This window comes from Paroedura picta, chromosome 3 (assembly GCF_049243985.1).
Source record: "Paroedura picta isolate Pp20150507F chromosome 3, Ppicta_v3.0, whole genome shotgun sequence".
NCBI lineage: Eukaryota > Metazoa > Chordata > Lepidosauria > Squamata > Gekkonidae > Paroedura > Paroedura picta.
In genome coordinates this window covers 138,597,494-138,620,467 of record NC_135371.1, presented here as the reverse complement: position 1 = coordinate 138,620,467, position 22,974 = coordinate 138,597,494, and the positions used below count along the sequence as shown (strand labels likewise).

The 22,974-nt window shown below is 43.6% G+C and overlaps 1 protein-coding gene across 10 annotated transcripts in view; it reads left to right on the top strand.

The window, feature by feature from the left end:
- The first annotated feature begins 1,421 nt into the window (after positions 1 to 1,421).
- CEP131 (centrosomal protein 131) overlaps positions 1,422 to 22,974 on the top strand; it is a 79,865-nt gene continuing 58,312 nt past the window's right edge. Inside the window, exons 1-7 of one of the 10 annotated variants that reach the window (XM_077328240.1) lie at positions 1,424 to 1,628; positions 1,983 to 2,003; positions 10,331 to 10,531; positions 14,712 to 14,806; positions 15,058 to 15,175; positions 19,723 to 19,835; positions 21,060 to 21,173. In XM_077328240.1, coding sequence (XP_077184355.1) covers positions 10,352 to 10,531; positions 14,712 to 14,806; positions 15,058 to 15,175; positions 19,723 to 19,835; positions 21,060 to 21,173 — 620 coding nt within the window. In that variant the 5' untranslated portion in view covers positions 1,424 to 1,628; positions 1,983 to 2,003; positions 10,331 to 10,351. Of the gene's footprint in view, positions 2,004 to 10,330; positions 10,532 to 14,711; positions 14,807 to 15,057; positions 15,176 to 19,722; positions 19,836 to 21,059; positions 21,174 to 22,974 lie in introns of all 10 variants that reach the window. The other 9 variants (XM_077328239.1, XM_077328244.1, XM_077328242.1 and 6 more) reach the window with 9 other exon arrangements.

The window sequence follows — 22,974 nt, the reverse complement described above, 5'->3', positions numbered from 1 at the left end:
GGGTATAGGCAGGGAGGCGGTCTCTCAGACACACTGGGGCCAGATGACATATGGCCTTAAAGGTGATTACCAAAAACTTAAACTTAATCCAGAATTCTACTGGGAGCCAGCAGAGTTCTTGGGAGTACCAGCCGGATGTCTCATTTAAACTATTTCCAAGTAAATGAATTGTTTCCAAATTGCTGAACATGCTGATTTAAGTCTCTTGCTGAGTGACATTAAATCCATCACTTCATCAGGCCCATCCATCACATTAAGAATTTACAGAATAGTGAACTAGTTGCTAAAGGTGGTATCTTAAGAATCTAGTTAAATGCCTGACTTTGAAAAGCTGGAATCTTCAGGGGTAGTCAAACTGCGGCCCTCCAGATGTCCATGGACTACAATTCCCAGAAGCCCCTGCCAGCATTCGCTGGCAGGGGCTTCTGGGAATTGTGGTCCATGGACATCTGGAGGGCCGCAGTTTGACTACCCCTGCTTTAGATCATCAATGTTGTTGAATAAACTAAAGTTTTAATAGGGTTTTGAATATATGTGCAATTGATTGCTAATGGTTTATTGAACAGGGTAGTGGGCACTGGAGATGAGTTCATTGAAACAAAGGCCAGGAACCTAGACCAATAAATTTACTTTGAGCAGGGATTCTGGTGGGGGTGAGAATGTTCAGTGTTGTGAGCCCATGCCTACACTCTGAGGTGGCTCAGTCGAGACAGTGTTGCCATCTTAGAGATGAATACTTGAAGCAACAGAGCAGTGAATCCGCTTTGTATAAATCTTTGTTGGTCTTAAAGGTGCCACTGGACTCTGCTTTTGTTTTACTGTGCTGCTTCAGACCACTTGAATGCATCTCACCATGTTCTGCTCGTTAGTGGAGCACCTAGATCTTTTTCCCCACCTAGATCTTTTCCCTTTAATTGGACTTTGCTCTTCCAGTTGCGCCGTAACTAACAGGCGCAAACAATTAAATGCTGGCGAGCATTAAAACGCAGCGAGGCAATACGGGTGAAGACGAGAGCACCCCTTTTTACGCGCCAACTGCAGCGTAAAAGTTTAAGGCTGCCGCTAAGTGAGCAAACGGTCCAAACCCTGCCTGGAGAAGACGGATGGATTACGCAAACTATCCCGTTTATATATATGGTGTTGTTATTCTTATCATAACCACCGCTGCCTTCGGGGACACGGCGCTCTCCTTTCCGCGCCCGGCTTTGCCAGCGTCTTTCTCTAGCGCCAGGAAGGCCGTGAAATTAGCCGCTAGGAAGCCGATCTCTCTAAACTGCAGCCAATAAGAGGGCGGGAAGGCACCTCCCACTGGGCTCCGTTGCCTCCGTGTGGTTGTGGCGGCGGCGGCTGGTTGCTAGTCGCTGGCTGCGCGTCTCTCCCCCGCCCCCCCCCGGTCAGGAGACGCAGACTCTGCAGCAGGAGGGGGGGGGATTGTGGGCGGGAATTTCCCATCATGCTTTTGCCCGAGGAGGGAGGGGTGGGGGCCTGAGGTAAAGAGAAGAATGACCCTCAGCACAGGGCCAGGACCCTAATTGAAAAGCTGGGGCTAGGAAAGTGGGGCGCAGTGGCGCTGGAGGCCCGTTTTGGCGTGAGCTTGGGGTGCGCGGAAAGGCGTCCCTCCCTCCCAGGTTAGGCCTCAGCCGCTGCTCAAGGGGAAAGAGTCCTATCATCGTCTGAGAGAGCGACTACACTCAGATCTATAGATGATAGACTCACTAGGCTTTCTCGCCTTTGACCACCGTTCTCAGGCTTTTGCATTCTGGTGTGGTTGTATTCCCTGAGTCTTTGTGTAAGTTAACACTGCATGCCAGTGCACGACTTGTAAAAGCCACAGAAGATTGGTGATTGGGGGGGGGGGGTTCAAGCTGCTGATTATAACTGCTAGACAAACACTGGCTGGAGGGTCTTTAGATGCTGGTTCATTTTCAAGACAGATAATTTTGCAGAAATATACAACTCTTGTTCTCTCTGCACGTTTCCAGTGCTGCAGGAATCCGAAAAAGGTAAGCATTGTTCCCATTTTGACCTGCTTAGTATCTTATATGCACTGGTTTGGCGTTGTTATAATATTATATATTGCACTCCTGCAATTAGTGTAATGAAAATTTTTTTGTAGTTCTTGAATGTATGGCGCGCTGCTAAAAATGTGAGACTCTTTAAAATATTCCCATATAATGAAATATGTGAATGCTCATAAGGGGCAGCTTTTTTCAACTTATGTATTAATAATATATGTATGTGTGTTGAGGGAGAGCCATGGCTCACTGGTAGAGCCAGGTCCAACCCCCAGCATCTCCAGTATGTTATAGGTGATATGAAAGACCTCAACCAGAGATGGTGGGGAGTGGTTGCCAGTTGTAGATAACTATACTCACTTTGATTGACCAGTATAAGGCTGATTCATAAGTTCATGTATGCAGAGTTGAAGGGAAAACAACTTTTTCCTGTTAGAGCAGTGGTTATTAACCTGGAGGGTCACACAACCCTTTCACAGGGGTCGTGGCAGGGCAAGCAGCTTGGGAGGGATGATGGCATCCACACAACAGCCTTGCGGGGTAGATCGAGAGAGCGTTTGTCTGTCTGGAGCAGTAGAAAAGAGTGAGATCAGGACAACAGGCAGAACTGAACTGAGAAACCCCGGGGGAAAAAACAATTTATAAACAATGGATCTTCATGCTATTGGTCAGTTTCGGTTTAATTTCTGTGAGAGAACACTTGCATAATTTTATGGTTGAGGATTACCACAACATGAGGAACTGTATTAAAGGGTAGCTGCACTGTTAGAGTATCATCTACACAGGTGATATGGCCCTATCATTTTTCTGAGTCCTCTAGGTGTTTTCACCTCTCTTTTTCCATTTCTTCTTCAGCTAGTGTAAAACATATTCACTGGTATATCACAATGATTTTATTCCTGGATTAGGAAGGTATCTCTATAAGTGTGATGCATAAATGTGTGAAATCACTAAAATGCGATCACAGTAGTTGCTATAAGGTCAGTGTGGTACCTAAAATCAAAGTTGACTGAGAAAAACTCCTTTGAAACTCAATTAGTAGTCATTGTAATTCAGTAGCAGGCTAGTGCTTACCACAATGGTGTTCTAACTTTAGGTAAAGATGCTCAGAGATAGAAACTAATACGGAATAGAAAAAGGATCTGCAGCTATGTAAATTGTGTGCAGTGAACAAATTAGTTAAGTGTCTGCAAATTTTTGAACAGTCTATATACTGAGAAATTTGAGAAGCTAATTTTGCTGGTATACTTTCCCCAGATCTTCAGAGCTGATTAATGTGTTTAGGTAAGGTTTTCCATGGCCATGTATTATGTCTGAGTGCCCACTGTGTGTCCATGCCTTCACGCCATTTCCTTGTTTAGTTTGAAAAATTGTATGTCAAAAAGGTAGCTTCTTTCTAGGGTCATTTCTGCGGTTGACTTCTCGCCGCGTTGACTTCTGGATGCCAACTCTGATTTTGTGCCTGACATTCTACATTTGTGGTATTCTCTGGCAACGTCGAGGAGTCTGCTTGCAGCTTGGATTTTTCACTTCCGTTGGAAGAGTCTGCGTTCCTGGATTCCTCCTTTCCCTTAAAGAAAAAATTGGAGCATGCGCAATAATGTAACAGTCAAAACAGGAAATTGCCCCCTTTAATCCCCCACTTGTTCTGGAGTCTTGCTCATTGCCATCCTTCCTTCCCCCTCCCCTAGAAAGGTGCCCAAGCATTCCTCCTTTCTGTATGCTGTGCGGCTCACCCCCCCCCCCTTCTCGGGAGCAATAGAGATTCAAAGACAGCTTGGGGAAAATGGTGTCTGCTTGGACCTTTGTTTTAAGTGTGCACTCCAGGTAAGCATTCTGTGCTGTGAATTGCCTGGCCCTCAGATATAGTGCATGCTATTTTTTTGAATCCTCAGTTATTACATTAGGACACTTCTGCATTGTAACACAGACAGCTCTTTTTTTGTACCTGGAGAAAGTTGCAGAGGTTGCTGGATGAAATTAACAATGTTCCTAACCTTCCTGCATGAAATTAAATAAGGCTTCCCTACATGAAATTTACAAAGTGTTCTTTTGAACATTTAATCTTGCTGGAGGGGGAGATGTCTTGTGTGTTGGGCTTGTGCTATTTTGGAAGTGCGTTGTAACGCGATTGTGCTCAATTTCTTTTTAAAATACAGCAGGGAGTGGATGAGGGTGAACAGACACAGCATTAGTTTAATGTCATTATCATTTTGAGGTAGGGAACAGCAGAGGAAGCCAATGCGACTTTTGAGCTTCCACTTTAGGTTACTTTGAATTCTCTCCCAGGGGAGGAGGGAAATTTTGCTATCTTGGGATTCATAAAACGTGCAGCAAACAGTGAACACATTTGGGGTTGCGCCTGAATTGCAAGATTTTATTTTATGAAATTCTGCAGAGCTTTATGTGTGCTCCTGAAAGTTCTTAGTGACTGTGGAAATGGTCTAGGATAGCGATCCCCAACCCGTGGGCCACGGACCACATGTGGTCCGTCGACTAACTGGAGGTGGGCCGCAAAGGACGCCTTCTCCCCCCACCCTACCCCAGCCCTTTACTTCATCCATGATCTGGCAGTAGCACATGGGACTATCTCGTTGCAGAGAAACAAGCTCAGGGTTCCCATTGATTTGTCATTGTCATGAGTTAAAATTTCCATGAAAATAAAATGTTCCTTATGTTCATTGTTGTGGTGTGTCTGTATCTTATTTTGAAGGGATGTTTAAACATTACCATAGCGACCAGAGTCAGAGAGCATTAGGGCAGTGGGCCTCAGTAAAATTGTCAAGCGTTGAGTGGTCCCTGGTGATAAAAAGGTTGGGGACCACTGGTCTAGGAGATGTTATGGCCCATGTCAGAAAGCCCAGCTTTAAAACTCAGCAAGGGAGGTGCTAACAAGATAGGGAATAGGGCCCTTGTAAATTTCTACGGACCTGGAAAGGTGTTATAAGATGACCCCCATATACTATCTCATTCCACATATACATACAAGCTCATGAATCATGAAACATGCGTTTTACTTTGGAATGACATAAACAGTAATAGAAGAAGAAGAAGAGTTGATTCTTATATGCCGCTTTTCTCTACCCGAAGGAGGCTCAAAGCGGCTTACAGTCGCCTTCCCATTCCTCTCCCCACAACAGACACCCTGTGAGGTGGGTGGGGCTGAGAGAGCGCTGATATCACTGCCCGGTCAGAACAGTTTTATCAGTGCCGTGGCGAGCCCAAGGTCACCCAGCTGGTTGCATGTGGGGGAGTGCAGAATCGAACCCGGCATGCCAGATTAGAAGTCCGCACTCCTAACCACTACACCAAACTGGCTCTAGGCATGCTGAACCCTGGTAAGTGTATCCCACAGATGCTTGGGACCTGCTGATGGGGATTATAACAGCATAAATGTTCATTAAGTATAAACGAGGTGGTCTTATGTGTGCTTCATCTTTGAGAAGAAATAGCTATGTAGCTTTTTGTTCAACTTTTTTGTTATGTGACCTTAAAAGTATGATAAATAAGTATAACTTATAAGTATGATAAATAAATAAATAAGTAAAATAAATAAAAAAGACCTGTCTGTCATTCAGTTTTTGTTCTGTCTTTACTGGGGAAGTGTCTATAGGTGTGTAGTACGTTTATTTGATTAAGTAGCTGCGTGCTTCCTAGTTGCTGAGGTGAGCGTTTGTCGTTTCCATGGAGAGTTGCTTGTTTCTTTTCTTGGCCAAGTTATTTGTCATCACTCATAGGGGAGTGGATGTGTAACTGTTGTGTACTGAGAAACTAAACAAGGATAGTCTATTGGAGTTGGACATATATTGTCTTCAGATAATTCATTTATCATCGCAGAACAATGGAACCTGCTTGGAGATTATTGGAGGGTAAGATGGCATTGTAGCTGAACTGCATAATTTAGTTGAATGGTTTTGTGTACATCTGAATTATCTATATCCTTTTGTTATGTGGGCATTACTGGCATTCCGTAATCAAATGGAAAAAGTTGGAGAACGGTGTAATGTGATCCATTACTGTCTAATTTCTACTGTCCTGCAAGAGATAAAGGGAATATTCCTGTAAAACCTGTTCAGTATGAGAAGATTAAAAATTTGGGTAAAGTTAGAGGAAGTATGAATAGACTCATACTGTGTCTGTATAGAATTAAAATAGGTCTAACCCCAGGAGTCTGAAGTCCTAGTATTCAACATCCAAGTCTGCATCAGCATTTCCTACAAAGATCTAATTAGGATTGTTGGACTTTTCTGCCTAAACTTCAATGCAGTGATGTAACGAAGACTGCCTTCAGCACACTTCTAGAGCTTTCTCCCGTTTCCTTATTTGGAAATATTCCCGAGACCCAGAGCTGCCCCTTCAGCCAGTCTTTTGACTCACCTGGCCTCTTCTCTGCTCTCCAAGCCTGTAAAGAATCTTTTGTTTTAAACTCCGGCCCCTGTTTCTATAACTGGAGCCTGCTTCTGTCCCCAGATGGAACTGGAATCCTGACAAAGGGTGGTTGATCAGCCCAGGACTACCTCTTTCCTGAAAGCAACATGGTACTCCGGACGCCTCATCTGCTTTTCTTTGTTTGGATGTACCTTTTTGATTGTTTGCTGTCTGATTGCATCACCCCACTTTGGATTAGAACTCAGTTTGCTGTCAACAGCTTCACACTCTATCTTCCCTCTTTGACCTCTTGCCTTACCCTTTGTGAATGAAACACATTACAGAGTGTATTCATGCCTTTGTAGAATATTTGCATCTTAAGGTGGACATTTTAACATTGGGTACATTTTAATATTGGGTTTTAATATTGGGTATTTTGCTGTACGATCAGTATTACCATGGCTGCTTGAGCTTGCTAATTATTTCCCTACGTCTCTGATTTTGCCATGCCTAGATATTGAGTAGTCCTTTCAAATTAGTAAAGGTGTTTTGTAACTTTGTTAGTAGGTATTTTTATTTACATATACCACAGCCAAGACTGGGTCCATTTTTTAAAGAAAGGACAGAATGTCATAGTTCCTTTGACGGAGTAATGAGAGCAGGCAGAAAGAAGGTGGCTTCCTTAATTTCAGGTTATCCTAAGTGTGAAAGTTGAAAAGTAGGGCACATTCACATAGGCATGTTTCCCTATATCATATATGGTAACAACAGCTGTTACAAAATTGTTGCACATAATCCAGATGACATTCAGCTAGCAGATGCTTCTGTTATAAAAGAACTGCCGTCTCACAGCATTTATATTACTAAAGCAAATCACTTGCAAATGGCATTTTTTTTCTCCCCCAAATGTATCTACTGCATTTGGGCTTATTGTGTAGAATGTGGTTGTATGTCACAAACGTCTATTGGATCTGGGTTTGGGACATCAGTAGAGACCAAAGATGGATTTAGTATCTTGGTGGCAGGTTGACCTGGATAGAGAGGTTGTCGAGAGGCACCTGGCTGCATTGGATGAGTATAGATCCCCTGGACTGGATGGTATGCACCCAAGAGTATTCAAAGAACTTTATGGAGAGTTTGCAGAACCCTTGGCCATCATGTGTAGGACCTCTTGGAGGACTGGAGAGGTGCCAGAAGACTGGAGGAGAGTGAATGCCATCTCCAAAACAGGGAGGAGAGATGACCTAGGAAACTACAGGCCAGTGAATGTGACTTCAGTTGAAATAAATGGGTCAATATATCATCATACAGGAGCATTGCATCATGATAATGGTGAGCAGTGCAAATATGCTCAATTATAAATTGATCCTGATGAGGCTGCTGCCCAAAGAATGCAACTGTGAGAAAATAGTGGGTACAAGAAAGAACTATTTCAACCTTAAGTGTATTCATGACATAATTATACATCTGCAGGATCATGTAAAATACTTTATGAACTTGAGCAAGAGAGTATTCAAGATGCTCAAATGAATAATGCTGTTTCTTATAATGTATCCATGGCCATCATTAAAGATCACAGAAATGATCAAAGGATCAATGCTACAAGATCTAATGAAGTTGCCATTAACTGAATTTCGACACCAACAAACACAATAGCAATACTAAATATCAGTAAACGTACCAAAGCTAATACTGTAGTTAGCACAGTCCCCAGAGTTTCTATATACCAAAACAGATACTGCCTGCCCTCATTGTTAGCAAATATGGCTATCCATTAAATTTAATTACATGAGAGATTTTTTTTTTGCAACAGCTGTGATAATCCTGCAGAAGGATTTGCAATTTTCCGTAGGATGGGAGACAAACCAAATTATTTAAAAAGGGAGAGAGAAGCGTTATTCTGAATTCCCAAAATGTTGGACAGTCCAATAAACAATGGAGTGATTCTGTATCAGAACTACAACATCTTTCAGCCACTTGGGACCCTTTCATAGCATCCGTGCAGTTCTGCCATGGGAATAAAGTTTAAACAAGCCAATATAAAGGCTCTTAATGACTGGGGAAGGCTGGGCAAACCACCCTGTATTGAGTCTGCCAAGAAAACGCTAGAGGGCGTCACCCCAAGGGTCAGACATGACTCAGTGCTTGCACAGGGGATACCTTTACCTTTTATATTTAAGAACTGTCAATCGAGTCTAGGTAGGCTAGATTAAATTTTGAATATGGCAGTCCCAGATAAAAAATAGGGCTTGTATTACGACACTGATTTCAGTGTAGGCTGATCCTGCATAGAGCAGGGATTGAAAGGCTGGTATGTGCCCTTCCAATTCTATAAGCCTTAAGGTCTAATGGACCAAATATGAAATGCTTAGGTTGATGAAGCTTTGCTTCCTGGAAAACTTTATCATCATTTCATGATAGTTCACAAAATGTGATCCAAAATTATCAAAATGTAATGGCTATAGTCAGGAATTACAGCAAGTGTGACCTTTTCTTTACTATGACTTGCAACCCCAAATGGGAAGAAAGTGAAAATTTGAATGGCCAATCTGCCAAACTTTGTTTTTGTTGCAGGAATCCTCCAATTAAAACTGAATTAATGGTTGGTACAACTCAAAAGCATGTTTTTAGAGTTCCAGTGGCCAAAGTTTGTCATCGTTTTTCAAAAAAGAAGGCTTCCCTATGCTCATATCATTCTCCTTTTTTAAGAAGAGAAACTCAAATTGCCAGAAAAAATCAACTAAATTATATTAGGAGAACTTCCAAACATAGAGCTGGGGGCCCAGTAGATGTCAATTCATTGACCTCAACCAAATGCTTGGCAGAAGAGCACCATTTTGCAGGCCCTGTGGAATTGTGCTAACTCCAACAGGACCCAGATTTCCTTTGGGAACTCATTCCACTAGGTGGGGGGCCAAAACAGAATGACTTGGCTCTGGTTGAGGCTAACCAATGTTACCATCTCTTTTATGCATAGGCATGCCTAACTTAACCTGATAATTTACCATTGTTTATTGCAAGTAACTCAGGGGAATGGTAGAGGACAGGAAGGCATGGAGGATCATTGTCCATGGGGTCATGATGGGTTGGACACGACTTCGCACCTAACAACAACATTGCAAGTAATTGGAAAGAATCCTCCCTTTCCTGATCAAGTGAAGAGTACATTGTCTGTGCAAGTGCTTTTTGTTTTTACATTTTTGTGCAAACCTGAGGTGGTAACACAGGTTTGTAGAACAATTAGTCTGGTCTGTACCTGTCCCTATTCTCCATGTCTATTAGTCCACACAGGTGCCTGGTGAAGAATTAGATATAAGATGAAAAATAGAATTTTCTTGGGCCTCAGTGTCCTTCTTCTTGACTTCAATGTCCTCCTTTCTTCCTCTCTTTGTTTGATTTTTTTTCAACCACAAGGAAGCTAGAATCCCTGCAAATCTAATGGAGACCCCGCAACTATGTTAGAGTTTTTCAGAGTAATATATTTGGGAACATACAATACACTAAAACAGCTTACAGCAGCCTTTTTCAACATTTTGACCATAGAGGAGTCCCTGGAATAATTTTTCATGTTTCTAGGAGCCCCAGGAACGATATTAGCTGGCCACGCCTTCCTACCATGCCCCCATATGTTGCATGTAACTGGAAGTGACATCACCACCTATATTAACAGTTTTGAGGAGGACTGATGGGGAGAGATAGGACATGGGTTAAGGTGGGAATAGGTATGCCTGCTCCACCCCCTCCCTGGCACAGAAACCACAAGACTACTCACTTAGGAGAAAGAAGGGGGAGCAAAGTAGTCAGTTCCCTAGCTTGTGGCTGAGTCCATTAAGATAGAGGAAATGCCTTGGACCCCATCTGAAGACCCCTGGTTGTCCCTGAAGCCCTGGTTGGGAATCCCTGACTTACAGACCTATTCACTGTTTCTGTCACCTGTGTTTCCACAGCTTCCTGTCTTCCAGCTCATCATGAAGAGTAGCCGTGGCAGCAGTTCCTCCTTCCAGTGTACAAGTTCCAGTGGAGTTGATCTTAGCCTTATTGGTCTACCTATGCAAGTGCTTCAGCGTCCAAGCAGTGCCTCTCCAGGCAAGCACATTGCTCGCTCCATTTCCGCCATTACAGAAAACAAGCCAAAGAGGAATATCCTAGTGAGTATCAGTGGTGGAACGCTTCTTTTCCTGTATATTTTATGTGGCTTCTTCTGGTGTAGCAGTTGGGAGTGCGGATTTCTAATCTGGCGAGCCGGGTTCGATTCTGCACTCCCCCACATGCAGCCAGCTGGGTGACCTTGGGCTGGCCACAGCACTGATAAAACTGTTTTGACTGAGCCGTGATATCAGGGCTCTCTCAGCCTCACCCACCTCACAGGGTGTCTGTTGTGGAGAGAGGAAAGGGAAGGCAACTGTAAGCCGCTTTGAGCCTCCTTTGGGTAGAGAAAAGTGGCATATAAGAACCAACTCTTCTTCTAAATATTTTTGATTTAAGAATAGCCTTTAACTTGTTGCTCTGGGTTGACCATGCTCTATCACTGTTTTGAATAGAGTCCTGCTCAGGAGTAGTGATGCAAAAATTTTTAACTTGAAAAATCTACATAACTACTGCAGTCCTCCGTAGAAGGTTTTATGTGGATTTGTTTAGGTGGGTAGTCATGTTGGTCTGAAGCAGCAGAACAAAGTTTGAGTCCAGTAGCAGCTTTAAGACCAATAAAGTTTTGTTCTGGGTATAAGCTTTCATGTGCATATGGACTTCTTTAGATACATTGAAATAGAAGTCACCAACATTACATATAGGCAGAGGGTGTGGAGGATGTTGCCAGGAAGAGCCAATTTGAGTAAAGCTGCATAAGTAACATGATTATGGAACATGATTATGTGGGTATGAAATCGTTGTATACCATCAGCCCACGCAAAGATGGATTACAAGCCATAAGGAATGGGATTCTGACAACACCACAACTGACTTTGCCATCAAAATGTGCCATTTTGTTCTTACTCATAGCCATTTCAAATTTGGTGACATCTTGTTTCCTACAGATCAGTGGCACAGCCATGGGCACCTGCGTGACTCCACGGTTAGGCTAACATCTTCATGGTTGACTTAGAGTGCTTCCTAAACTCCTACCTACTCACACATACCTTATATACCTGTGATACGCTAATGATATCTTTATTGCCTGGACACATAACAAAGAAGCCATAGCCGAATTCCAGTATGCATTCAACAACTTTCACTCCGCTATCAACCTGACAATGAACCAGTCTATGCAAGAAATACTCAATGGATAGACATGACCTTATACCAGAAACTAACTGACCAACGAACATATCTACATGCTTCCAGTTAATATCCTAAACATGCCAAAGAATCCAATGTATACAGCCCGGCACTATGCTACAACTACATCTGTTCTAATCTTACAAACAGATTCTCACCTGAGGAATCTACAGCAAATCTTTTTGGAACTAAGTTATCCACCTAATGAAGTCAAGGAACAGATTAACAAAGCCAGGATGGTACCCAGGTAAAGGTAAAGGTATCCCCTGTGCAAGCACCGAGTCATGTCTGACCCTTGGGGTGACGCCCTCCAGCGTTTTCATGGCAGACTCAATACGGGGTGGTTTGCCAATGCCTTCCCCAGTCATTACCGTTTACCCCCCCAGCAAGCTGGGTACTCATTTTACCGACCTCAGAAGGATGGAAGGCTGAGTCAACCTTGAGCCGGCTGCTGGGATTGAACTCCCAGCCTCATGGGCAGAGCTTTCAGACTGCATGTGCGCTGCCTTACCACTCTACGCCACAAGAGGCTCTTTAAACAGTTATGCAAGGCCTATAAAATGGAGCTCTTCCCCCAGGCATTTGGTTGAGGTCACCACTGGGTACTCATTTTACCGACCTCGGAAGGATGGAAGGCTGAGTCAACCTTGAGCCGGCTGCTGGGATTGAACTCCCAGCCTCATGGGCAAAGCTTTCAGACGGCTGCCTTACCACTCTGCGCCACAAGAGGCTCATTGTACCCAGAGACAGGCCCAAAAGAGTCAATAGCAGAACACCACTAGTGGTCACATACAGCTCTCAGCTCAAAAGAGTTCAGTGCATCATCAGTAACTTACGACCTCTACTGGACTAATGACAGTTCTCTTTCACTGGTACGGGGGAAAAATATTTTCTTGTCCACAGACAGCCCCCCAGTCTTAAATAACTTACCCACAATAATACGACATCTAATTTGAACATGGATACTGGTACCAGGCTATGATCCTCTTGTAGTGCAGAGTGGTAAGGCAGCAACATGCTGTCTGAAACTGTCTGCCCATGAGGTTGGGAGTTCGATCCCAGCAGCCGGCTCAAGGTTGACTCAGCCTTCCATCCTTCCGAGGTCGGTAAAATGAGTACCCAGCTTGCTGGGGGGTAGATGGTAATGACTGGGGAAGGCACTGGCAAACCACCCCGTATTGAGTCTGCCATGAAAACGCTAGAGGGCGTCACCCCAAGGGTCAGACATGACCTGATGCTTGCACAGGGGATACCTTTACCTTTACTGGTACCAGAGCTTGCAGTAAACCCACATGCCAACTTTGCTGCCACCAATACCCAGACAACATAATCACTGACCCTAACAACAACTACATCATATCAGGCTCATTCACTTGCTCATCTTCTAACATTACATATGCCTTTAAATGCCAACAGTGCCCTTCAGTTCTCCATAGGGCATGTAGTTCAGACCCAGTGTCAAAAGATAAATGGACACAAATCTGACAGCAAGAATCTCAAAGCTGAGAAACCTGTAGAAGAACACTTCAGCCTTCCAGGACATTCAGTGAGGGCTTCTCAAAGTAGCTGTTTTATTGCAAAGGAACTTTAGACTAGAATGGGAGATTGCTGATTTATAATAACTTATAACACTCAGGACAATGGAGCCAGGACAATGGTCTTACTAGAGAGGCTGGTTACTTATCTCACTATACATTTTAAGGTCATTCAGTTCTCATCAGTTAATAAACTCCTTTATTATGCTGTTTAATGATATTCATATATCCTGCCAATTGCAGAATCCAGTCTTAACTGTATTTATTGCTCAGTTATTTATGTGTCTTGACTCTAATTAGTGATCACCCTCTAACGGGATGTTATGGTTGGTTACTTTTGTTTTAATGTATCCAAGGGAGTGTGCATGCATACAAAAGCTTATCTGTTCCACATAATATATTTCTGGTAATGGCTTGGAGGAGGAGTGTGTCTCATGGCTTAAGTGCCACTCAGCACTTGACACCTACTCAAGGCAGCTGTGCCGCCCCTGAGTGCCTCCTCCTCCAACCAGCTTGCCTGTCTATCCAGCGGCCAGCCAGTCACCTTCCGTCCCCGACTCCTGACCACCCCCTCCTCCTTCCACTTCCCTCTAAGTCTCAGAGGCTGCAAATCCCTGCTGGGTGAGAGCTGCCCCTGCTGGTGAGTTCACCTGCAGCCTTTCCAGGTCCTGGGGGGAGCAGGAGGCCGTCTGCAGAGTTCTTCCACCCCATCCCCCCAATCTAGTGCCTGTTGTATTCCTGAATGCAACGGGCTTGGTCCCTAGTACCTAGAATAAAACGTTGTCAATCTTAATGGTGCCGCTGGACTCAAACATTGTTAAATTGCAAGGATTTGGTCATTCTATTCTCAATGTTAGAGCAGAAAGCTGTTATGGCATATTACAGTTATTTGGAAAGAGAAACAATAGGATATTATGGGACTCCCAGTTTACACACATGAAATTCATGAAGGAAATAATTGTTTCTAGGGAGGAAATGGAGAAGGTACCTACTTTAACTAGTTTACCTCCAAGCTTGCCTGATAATTCCAGCCCAGCCTCAAAAGGGATACAGCATGGAGGTGAGCTGCAGGAAAACGCGGAGCACTCACCATGAGTCCACGCCGGACTCAGCAGTAGAGGAAACCCTCCCTAGTTGGGCTCCAAGCCCAACAGAGACATCTGGCCAGTGAGGCAAGGATGCAGGGAAAAGACCAGCTGCAAACCCTGCAGCAAAGGATTCACGTTCCAACCCGTTGCAGCTATGGGGCATGGCAGAACTCTGGTGTTCCAGGGGCCTTGTAACAGCCCGTGAGTGGAGCAGAATGCCCTGGATAGTGGCGTGGAGAAGGAGAGAGGTGTGGCTACTTCTGTTGAGGGCAGGGAAGGGAGACCGGAACCTGAGGGGGTTCCTGCCCAAGCATCATAACCATCATCATTTTATGGCTGCTCTTAGTGTCCAGGTGAAAATGAGCTTTTTGTCCCAATTGCTAACCTTTATCCGGAAATACTGTTGGCATGTTCTCTTCTTTGTCTACTAGGAAGATGCAGGGTTTGGCACCTCCAGGGCTATGAACAATTTACGAAGATCCAACAGCACAACTCAAGTTAATCAGCAAGTGAATGGTACCTTCAAGTGAGTCCTAAATAAATCATTTTCTGAAAAGTCAGACAACGTGCATTAATGCATAGAATTGTATAGAGCAAATTCTGTTCATGCTGCTGTTTGAGAGCCCTTATTGGAAATATCCTTGAAGCTTTATTCCCTGCTCTGGGGGCTTAGTGTTTGGATGGTGTCTTGCACTGTAGTTGAACTAATACTTTCTGGAAACTGTCCATGAAATATAGTCCTCTCTGAGTCCTAGTTAATTCTTTTTTGTTCCGCAGCAGTGCAGAACAGCATGGAGACTTTCTGACATTATTTGATAGCAGCTCAGGTGGAAGAAAGAAATTGGCAAGTCTAAGCAAAGCTTCCCCAGAAAAGAAGACCACATGGAATATTCTGGTAAGGGCATATCAGGAAGGGCATAGTAGAAGGACCTCTTAGTATCAGTACTAACATTTAGTCCTTCTGTTTGTAAGGAGGACAACAACATGAATATATTTGGGGAGCACAAGCTTGTTCCCTGAAAGTTAAGAGAATCTCAGGCAGAAGGTATTGGGAAAGACTTTGCCTGCCAGAGACCTGGAGATCCATTAGCACAGTGAATACTATTGAGCAAGCTGGACTAATGGCCTGATTGACTGTAAGACAGCTCATGTAGATATATAGAATTTTCAGCCGGCCTGCCAGTTAGGATTGTCATCTAACCTTGTTTTGTTGGCCTCCATCTTTTGAAGTAAGTTGGGTGGCAATCAGAGGTAGGCCTTTTTAGTTGTGGGTCTTAAGCTGTGGAATGCCCTTGTCACAGTGGTTTCTCAGACATCTAGCCAGTTATGTTTTAGGTGCTAGATTAAACTCTTTTTCTCCCTCAGGCATTTACTTACCTTGTAATATTGTTTAATGATTAGAGAGTTTTATTAGCTGCCTGTGGTCAGTTGTTTTTATAACACTGTTATCTTGGTGGTTCTCATTTTCTGCCCTATGTTAAATTGTTTTGTGTGGAACAGATTTAATAGCATCTTTTATCCTGATGTCCATCATTGTTCAGTTTGTTATGGTCATTGACCAGATCCAAAAAGCCACAATATTTAAGAATTCAGTCATACAATAACATCTGGATTACAACATTAAAATTAATACAAAATACAATGTATTGCTAGATGTTTAAGATTAATTAAATTAGGTGCAACCCTGTGCCCCCTAAACTCTTTTCTAATTTGATAGGCCAGGAGTGGCTGAACAAATACAATCAGAAATAAATTTTAGAAAAATAAATGCAGTGAATTTGGCCTCAAGAACAGGAGAGTGCAGCTAATTGTACCTTAAAAGAGTAAAAATTCTCCTGTACATAAAATTCCCTAAACATTTAATATATATGATTTCAGCGTTATTCTGTTAAGAGTACTTTGATCAAATAGAAGGTTCCTAATTCTGTTTGCTTTGTTTGTTACATTTCTATACTGCCCTCCCTTATGGCTCAGGGTTTACAATAAACGTTTGTAGCTCGCAAAGCTATGGTTTGCAGCTCATAGTATATAAAATACAGAGCACAAGAACACAAGAATAGTTTGAATTTGTAACACTTTGAACATAACAGTACAGAAAACAGTACAGTTACACAAATCTATTCTAGAGGTGACAGTCATGTAGATCGCTGTGGCTAGGTGTTCTGGGGCCAGGTAGGGCACTAGTAGTTTAGCTTGACGCAGGAGGAAGAAAGCCAGTCATGTTACTCTTGTGGCCTGTTCCTCCATAGAGAGGGAGGCATCAAAGGTCATGCCGAGGTTCCTATCTAAGTGTGGAACAGATAGTCGCAGTCCATCCAGGCAGTGCAGCTTTGGTGGCACCTTTCTCCTGAACTACAGGACCTCTGTCTTTGAGGGATTGAGTTTCCAGACAGCTCTGCTTGAGCCAGCTTGTCACTGCTTCCAGACATCTGACTAATGAACCAGGGGGAGAGTTAGGATAGCCATCTATCCATCAGGAGGAAGAGCTGGGTGTCACTGGCCTATTGATGACATCCCAGTGCAAACCTCCATACCAGCTGGGCTAGAGGGTGCATAAAGATATTGAACAGGATTGGGGAGAGAACTGCTTGATGTGGCTTTCCGCATAGGAGTTGACAGCGATGGAACTGATTCTCTCCAATAGCTGTCCTCTGTGGATGGCCCAGAAGAAAGGAGATCAGCCATTGAAGTATCCTGGTATTGGCGTTGCAGCGAGCTAGTAGCTTATCCACTGTATTGAATGCTTCCATGAGGTCAGGCAATATGAATAGTGCTGACCCACCTCTCTCCAGCTAGCAGCAGAGGTTGTCCATTAGGGCAACCGGTGCTGTCTCAATCCCATGGCCAGGCCAGAAGCCTGACTGGTCTTGGGTCCAGGATCGAAGCTACATTCAGTAATGCAGTTAGCTGGTCTGCAATGGCTCTTTCTACTACCTTCCCTAGAAAACACCAAATGCAAGACAGGCCAGTAGTTGGTGGGTTCTCATGAGTCCAGGGATGGGTTCTTTAGTAGTGGCCATACCACTGCTTCCTTCAACCCCTCCAGGAATTTTCCATTTGAGAGGGAGAGATTAATTATTTTCTGGAGGGGGTGGGGGTCCCTATCCTCCTATCTGTTCTTTAGATTAGCCATGAGGGGCAGAGGTCTAGGGGGCATGTCGTTGGCCTCATTGCAGTTAGCACCCTGTCCAGTATTTTTCTACTTCTAATATTCTTTGCTTTAGGACAAATTTAGCCTAGGAAGTCCTATGACTGAAAAAACTGTTTGGAAAATTGGACTATTATGATTTATCCTTTGTCCTCCTATTCCATGGTGGCAAAAATTTGTCCTGCAGCATAATGTGGGTATTGCCACTTGGAAAATAAATCAATTTTAACCAATAATAAAAGGCCATAATCCACATTCTTGCATCTACCAAGACCAAGCCCACTTCAAGGCAAATCACAGTATTAGAAACAGCTATTAAAACTTAAAAGATCTTAAGAACTTTTGAGTACTTTCAAGTGAAATCAAATTAGTATAAACACACAAGCTCCATATAATAACTGAGGCAGAGATTTCATGGAAAATAGTTTAATGGCAGCTTCTAAATTGCATCCATCTTTAGACCAAAAGAATTTTTGGGTGGCCCCGGCACTTTTCTGGCCATTCAAAGCAACATAGGCTGTGTGACCTTTCATTATTCCAGAGGACTGAAATATAACACCCAGATATTTATAGCCTCAAACCTGCTCCATAAGGATAAGATCAATAAACCAGCAAATGCCATTACTTTTGGCATAGTTTATTTCCAGACGATTTTCCTTGCTGCATTGTGAAAGAGTATAAAGCTCTTTTAAGCCCAATTGGAGTTCTAGAGAACAAAACTGCCTCATCCGCATCCATAAAGCAAGATAGAAATGGGTTTGTCCACAAGCTTTGGAGGATGGAATTGTAGTATGCTCACTCTACTCCGTATAAGTTTTTTTTGTAATTTCATTACATTGTTTTCAAGTTTTGTGGGTTTTTAAATATTTTAAGCTGTGAGCATTTTAAAAACATGTGGGTGCTAAAAGTAAATTTTGGAATTATAGTGAAAGGCAGAACATTTCTCAGGCAACAGTACAGTGCCTTTTATTTTGTGTCTTGTCATGCGTCATGACATCTTGACCATGGTTGGTTGGTTGCAGATACTTATTTGTCAAAGAATGATGGGTCCTATTTACCTGATAACTTGGTGCTTATGTGAATCTGGGTATTGTTCAGTAAATCACATTCCCATTTACCATTGCAGAAATTTAAACTCAGTTTCAACAATCTGAACAGTTTCATCTAATTCTGAGCATGATCTAATAGCATTCACTAGCCTTGGCTGCTTAGACTCATGAATGCTGTCAGAAATGTACATAAACTTGAAATACATTTTTAGAATTGTTAATAGAATAATAATTTCAGAGGAAGGGTGACTGACTCATAACAAAATTGAGAATGATGAGCAGATGAAACCTGTATTATGGTCCCATTTATTTATTTTTACATTTTGCAGCTCTATTTGCAATGGATCCAGAACCCCAACCCCCACCCCAACCCCGTTAATAGCAGATGTGGATAAATTTATTCTCTCACAGCATTTAAATAGCAATATTTTGTCACTGGAAAACATACTACCCTCTGACAGCTGTCCTTTTACAGGAGTGAATAGAAATGTGGCTTTATGAGTGTTATGGGCAACTGCTGTGAACTCTTCAACAGCACAGGAATTTACATCTTTCTGCTTTAAATAGTGAGCCAGTTACTATCATCCCTCATTTATATCATCAGGATGCGATATTTTCCACTAAACTCTGCTCTTTTGTCATCTGGAAAGGCCCCTAGGCTGCTTCTAAGCAGCAATTCCCATTGCAGCATAGCTAAGTCTGAAGCACTGGAGTATAGAAGAGTGGAATGAAGGGAAATGTTATCCAACTATTATTCTTGCACTGTGCAATATATACTGACACTGCTCTCTTCCCATGAGATGTTTATACTAGTAACAGTTGACACAGTGGTTAAGTTGGTCCCTGTTTAGTTTGTGGGCAGCATGCATACAGAATTCTCCTAGTGCTACCCAAGCAAATACAGTGTACATATTACATTGCCATTACCTTTGGAAGGTGTTTGTCTCCAACAGGCATTGGCATATTATATGGCAGGGGTAGTCAACCTGTGGTCCTCCAGATGTTCATGGACTACAACTCCCATGAGCCCCTGCCAGCGTTTGCTGGCAGGGGCTCATGGGAATTGTAGTCCATGAGCATCTGGAGGACCACAGGTTGACTACCTCTGCCATATGGGATCAATGTGCATTACCATACGTCTGGTGAAAATCATGAAAGAGATGTGGGTTATGTGTTCATATAAGAACACATTAAAATATCTGGATGTATTGTATTCAATGGCTTATTTCTGGTTACATTATGCAGGATGAACAGCCGAGAACCTTTCCTGTCCCGTCCAGCACCAGGGAGACCCCTGCAGGCATGAGGAAGAAAGAAATTTATGTACCACTTGCAGCCAACTTCACTGCCAATAATAGGTGAGAAAGGTTTATTAGCAACCAAGCTTAGCTTCTGATATTTCACATTTTTAAAAGCCCTTAAGTTTGACTGATGATGCGCTGCTAGCGCATTGGCTGGTATAGCTGAAGATACGGTAGTATTTATGGAAAGGGCTTCTTAATGCAAGCTTCAAATTGACATCTATAGTAGAGTTGATCCAAAACAGATTACTTTAGCTTAATTTTCTCTGTGGGAGAAGTGCACTACCTTTTTGCAATGGAGTTGTATCCCAGCATTCCCTGTTAGTATTTACTACTCAGTATCACACATGTGGGTTCCTAACTTTGCCTCTTGCATCTAGACAGAAGGAGCAAACAAATCTGAGTTGAAATTTAGTGACCAGGAGAGATGAATGTGCACAGCACACATCTTGCCTTTCTGGGCAAAGTTCTGACCCAGGAAATCAGAAGATTATAGAGCAGAACTTTAATCCAGCACGTAGCAGATCTCTGTATGCATGCAAAAAGTTCTTCTGTAGGTTAAACCCCCCCCCCCACTCATGGTTCTTTTGTTCCACACTGCAGTTGTTAAAGCTTAGTGGCCCTTTATAGGCACCATATCACTGAGAGAATGCAGCTGCTATATCTTCTGCTTTTATTTTCACCTGCTGCGGGGAGTGAGATATTGCTGCTTGGGAAGCAGAAGAGTAGATGAAAGTACTAGGGGAAAAAGCAAGGCAGGAAAGCGGGCCTTGGCTCGTTTATCTGTTTTCCACTCATACTCCATTGCCAGGGTGGTCCTGTGCCGTGGAAAATATTCCTCTTATAATAGCTACTTTCCAGCTCCTTGAAAAATATTGGCTTTGAATGAGTGGAAGTGTCTAGGGCCAGAGGAAAGTGCTCTCTGCAGCAAAGGACAGCCCTTGCTATGGATGAAGAGGATCACTAGTTTAAAGAAGATCTAGGATCCAAGCCAGTGTATCTGCATCTCTGTTGTTTACTTTGTAACTTTTAAAGGGTAGTGAGAATCTTTGGGAGACAACTTAGCTTGTCTATTTCGAATTCTTTGTCATCAGGGTCTCAAGAGGATGAAGAGGCAGGAGAATCTGTTAGGTCATGTGTTCCAGAGCTAAGCTCTACCTAAGCTTTGAATGAAGGTGTGTTCCAGTTGATAAGACATTGAGTGTTCATTGCTTGGATGCAATATTGGACAAAGTATATTTAAGGGGGAAAAGTAAGCTAATGTTGTCTTTTTCTTCTGAGGAGTAACAAAGGTGCCATGGGCAACTGTGTCACCACCATGGTGCATAACAACTACTCTACTGCAGACAAGACCCCTGCACCCAAGAGCTCCAATCAGGCCACAACTTCCCTGAAGTAAGTCCTTGAATATATCTGTAAGGCTTTCCTTTCAATGAGTCCCATAACTAGGGAGCAGCTAGAAGGCCTAATTATAGCAGCTTCCCTTACATTTCCAATACAGGCAAGTGCAGGGGCCAGAGAGGATTTGAAGAAAGAGGGTATACCTAGGTGTGGATAAAGTGTTCATCTTCAGTGTCCTGAATGACCACCTACAAGTCTTGAATGACAAGTCCCACAAAGACAGAAAAATGTTTTTCTAGGGGTCAGGCTACATGTGGCATTGGTGTTCTATGTCCTTTTATTTGTGGAGACCTGGGGAATCTGTATCCCCTACATGTACATCTGCTTTCAGGTGTTATGATGGACCCCTACACACTCCTCCACTCTGAGGTAAATTTTTTCCTCCAAAATAAAATGTTACTACCTCACAGACAAACCTAGCCTTATAGTGTGGTTTCTTAATTATATAATTGTAGAGTTGGAAGGAGTCATGCGGGTCATCTAGTCCAGGGGTCTTTAACCCCGGTCCGCGGCCCGGTACCGGGCCGCTAAGGCCATGGTACCGGGCTGCCAGCGGCCACGCCTGCCTCCCCCCCCCCCCGCAGCAAGAGGGGGAAGAGGCAGGCATGGCCGCTGGCACGCCAGCGACGCAAACGCGCACACGTGGAGCCGCCGCGCACGCGTGTTTGCGCCCCCTGCTGGCGAAAATGCGCATGTGCAGCTGTTCTGCACATGAGCTTTATTGCCACCTAGTGGCGAAAACGTGCATGTGCAGCAACTGCGCGTGCGCATTTACGTGCAGCTGCTGTGGCCGGGCTGCCGGCTCTCTCCCACTCTCGGAGGCGGTCCCCGACTACAAGAAGGTTGGGGACCGCTAATCTAGTCTAAGCCCCTGTTCAAGGCAGGACCAGCCTAAAGCATCCAGGATAAGTGTCTGTCCAGCCGCTGCTTGAAGACTGTCAGTGAGGGAGAGCTTACCACCTCTTAAAGCAGTTGGTTCCACTTTACTGCCACATCACACCGTCTGCTCATATTTAAGCTAAATATATACACTGCTACTAAGTGTTTATAAAATGAAGCTCAGTGATCCACCCCATGATTGTCAGATCTTTTTGGTTTTATTCAACCACCCACACAAGTATGAGGTGGCATATGGAGATGGGCCCTCAGAGCATAGTGGTCTGATCATGGCACGGCATTAATCGCCACCAGATCCACCAGCAACCCCACACTGAAGATTAAATCCAGGTTGTGGTCTGCCTAATGAGTGTGACTGGTGACAAATTGCAAGAACCCTAGTATTGCCATAGACAACGCTAGGTCCGGGCCATTGCCAGAGGATAGCAGGTCTACATGGACATTGGAGCTAAGCCCTCAACTGAGTCCCATCTGAGGCCTACACATTCAACACTTGGAATTGACGGCATGGAGAGTGCTCTGATGAAAGAGTAAGCTTCCTGAGCCAGTATTGCCCCCACTCCTGGCTTTTAGAAGGTGGCCACTCTTGGTAGTACCTCCACTTTCACCCTTCCTAGAAGTACCAATAACCCAATAACTGAGGAATCTGAAGCACTTTCTCACACGCAAGTCTGAGGAAATCCTTCTACCTGATTTCCTTGTTTTAACTGAGTAGGTATCGGGATCTTCCTTCTCTCCTTCCAATTTGACCTGAATTGGGAGTATAGCCTTGCTGCCCAAATTCCCACTGCCAGGTAGCTTCCTTTTCCATATGCTAAATGTTCAGGTTTTCTTTGTCGTTCTAGCATGCTGTCAGCCCTTGCCCAGGCAAGAATCCTTCAAGGGGTAGATGTGTTGT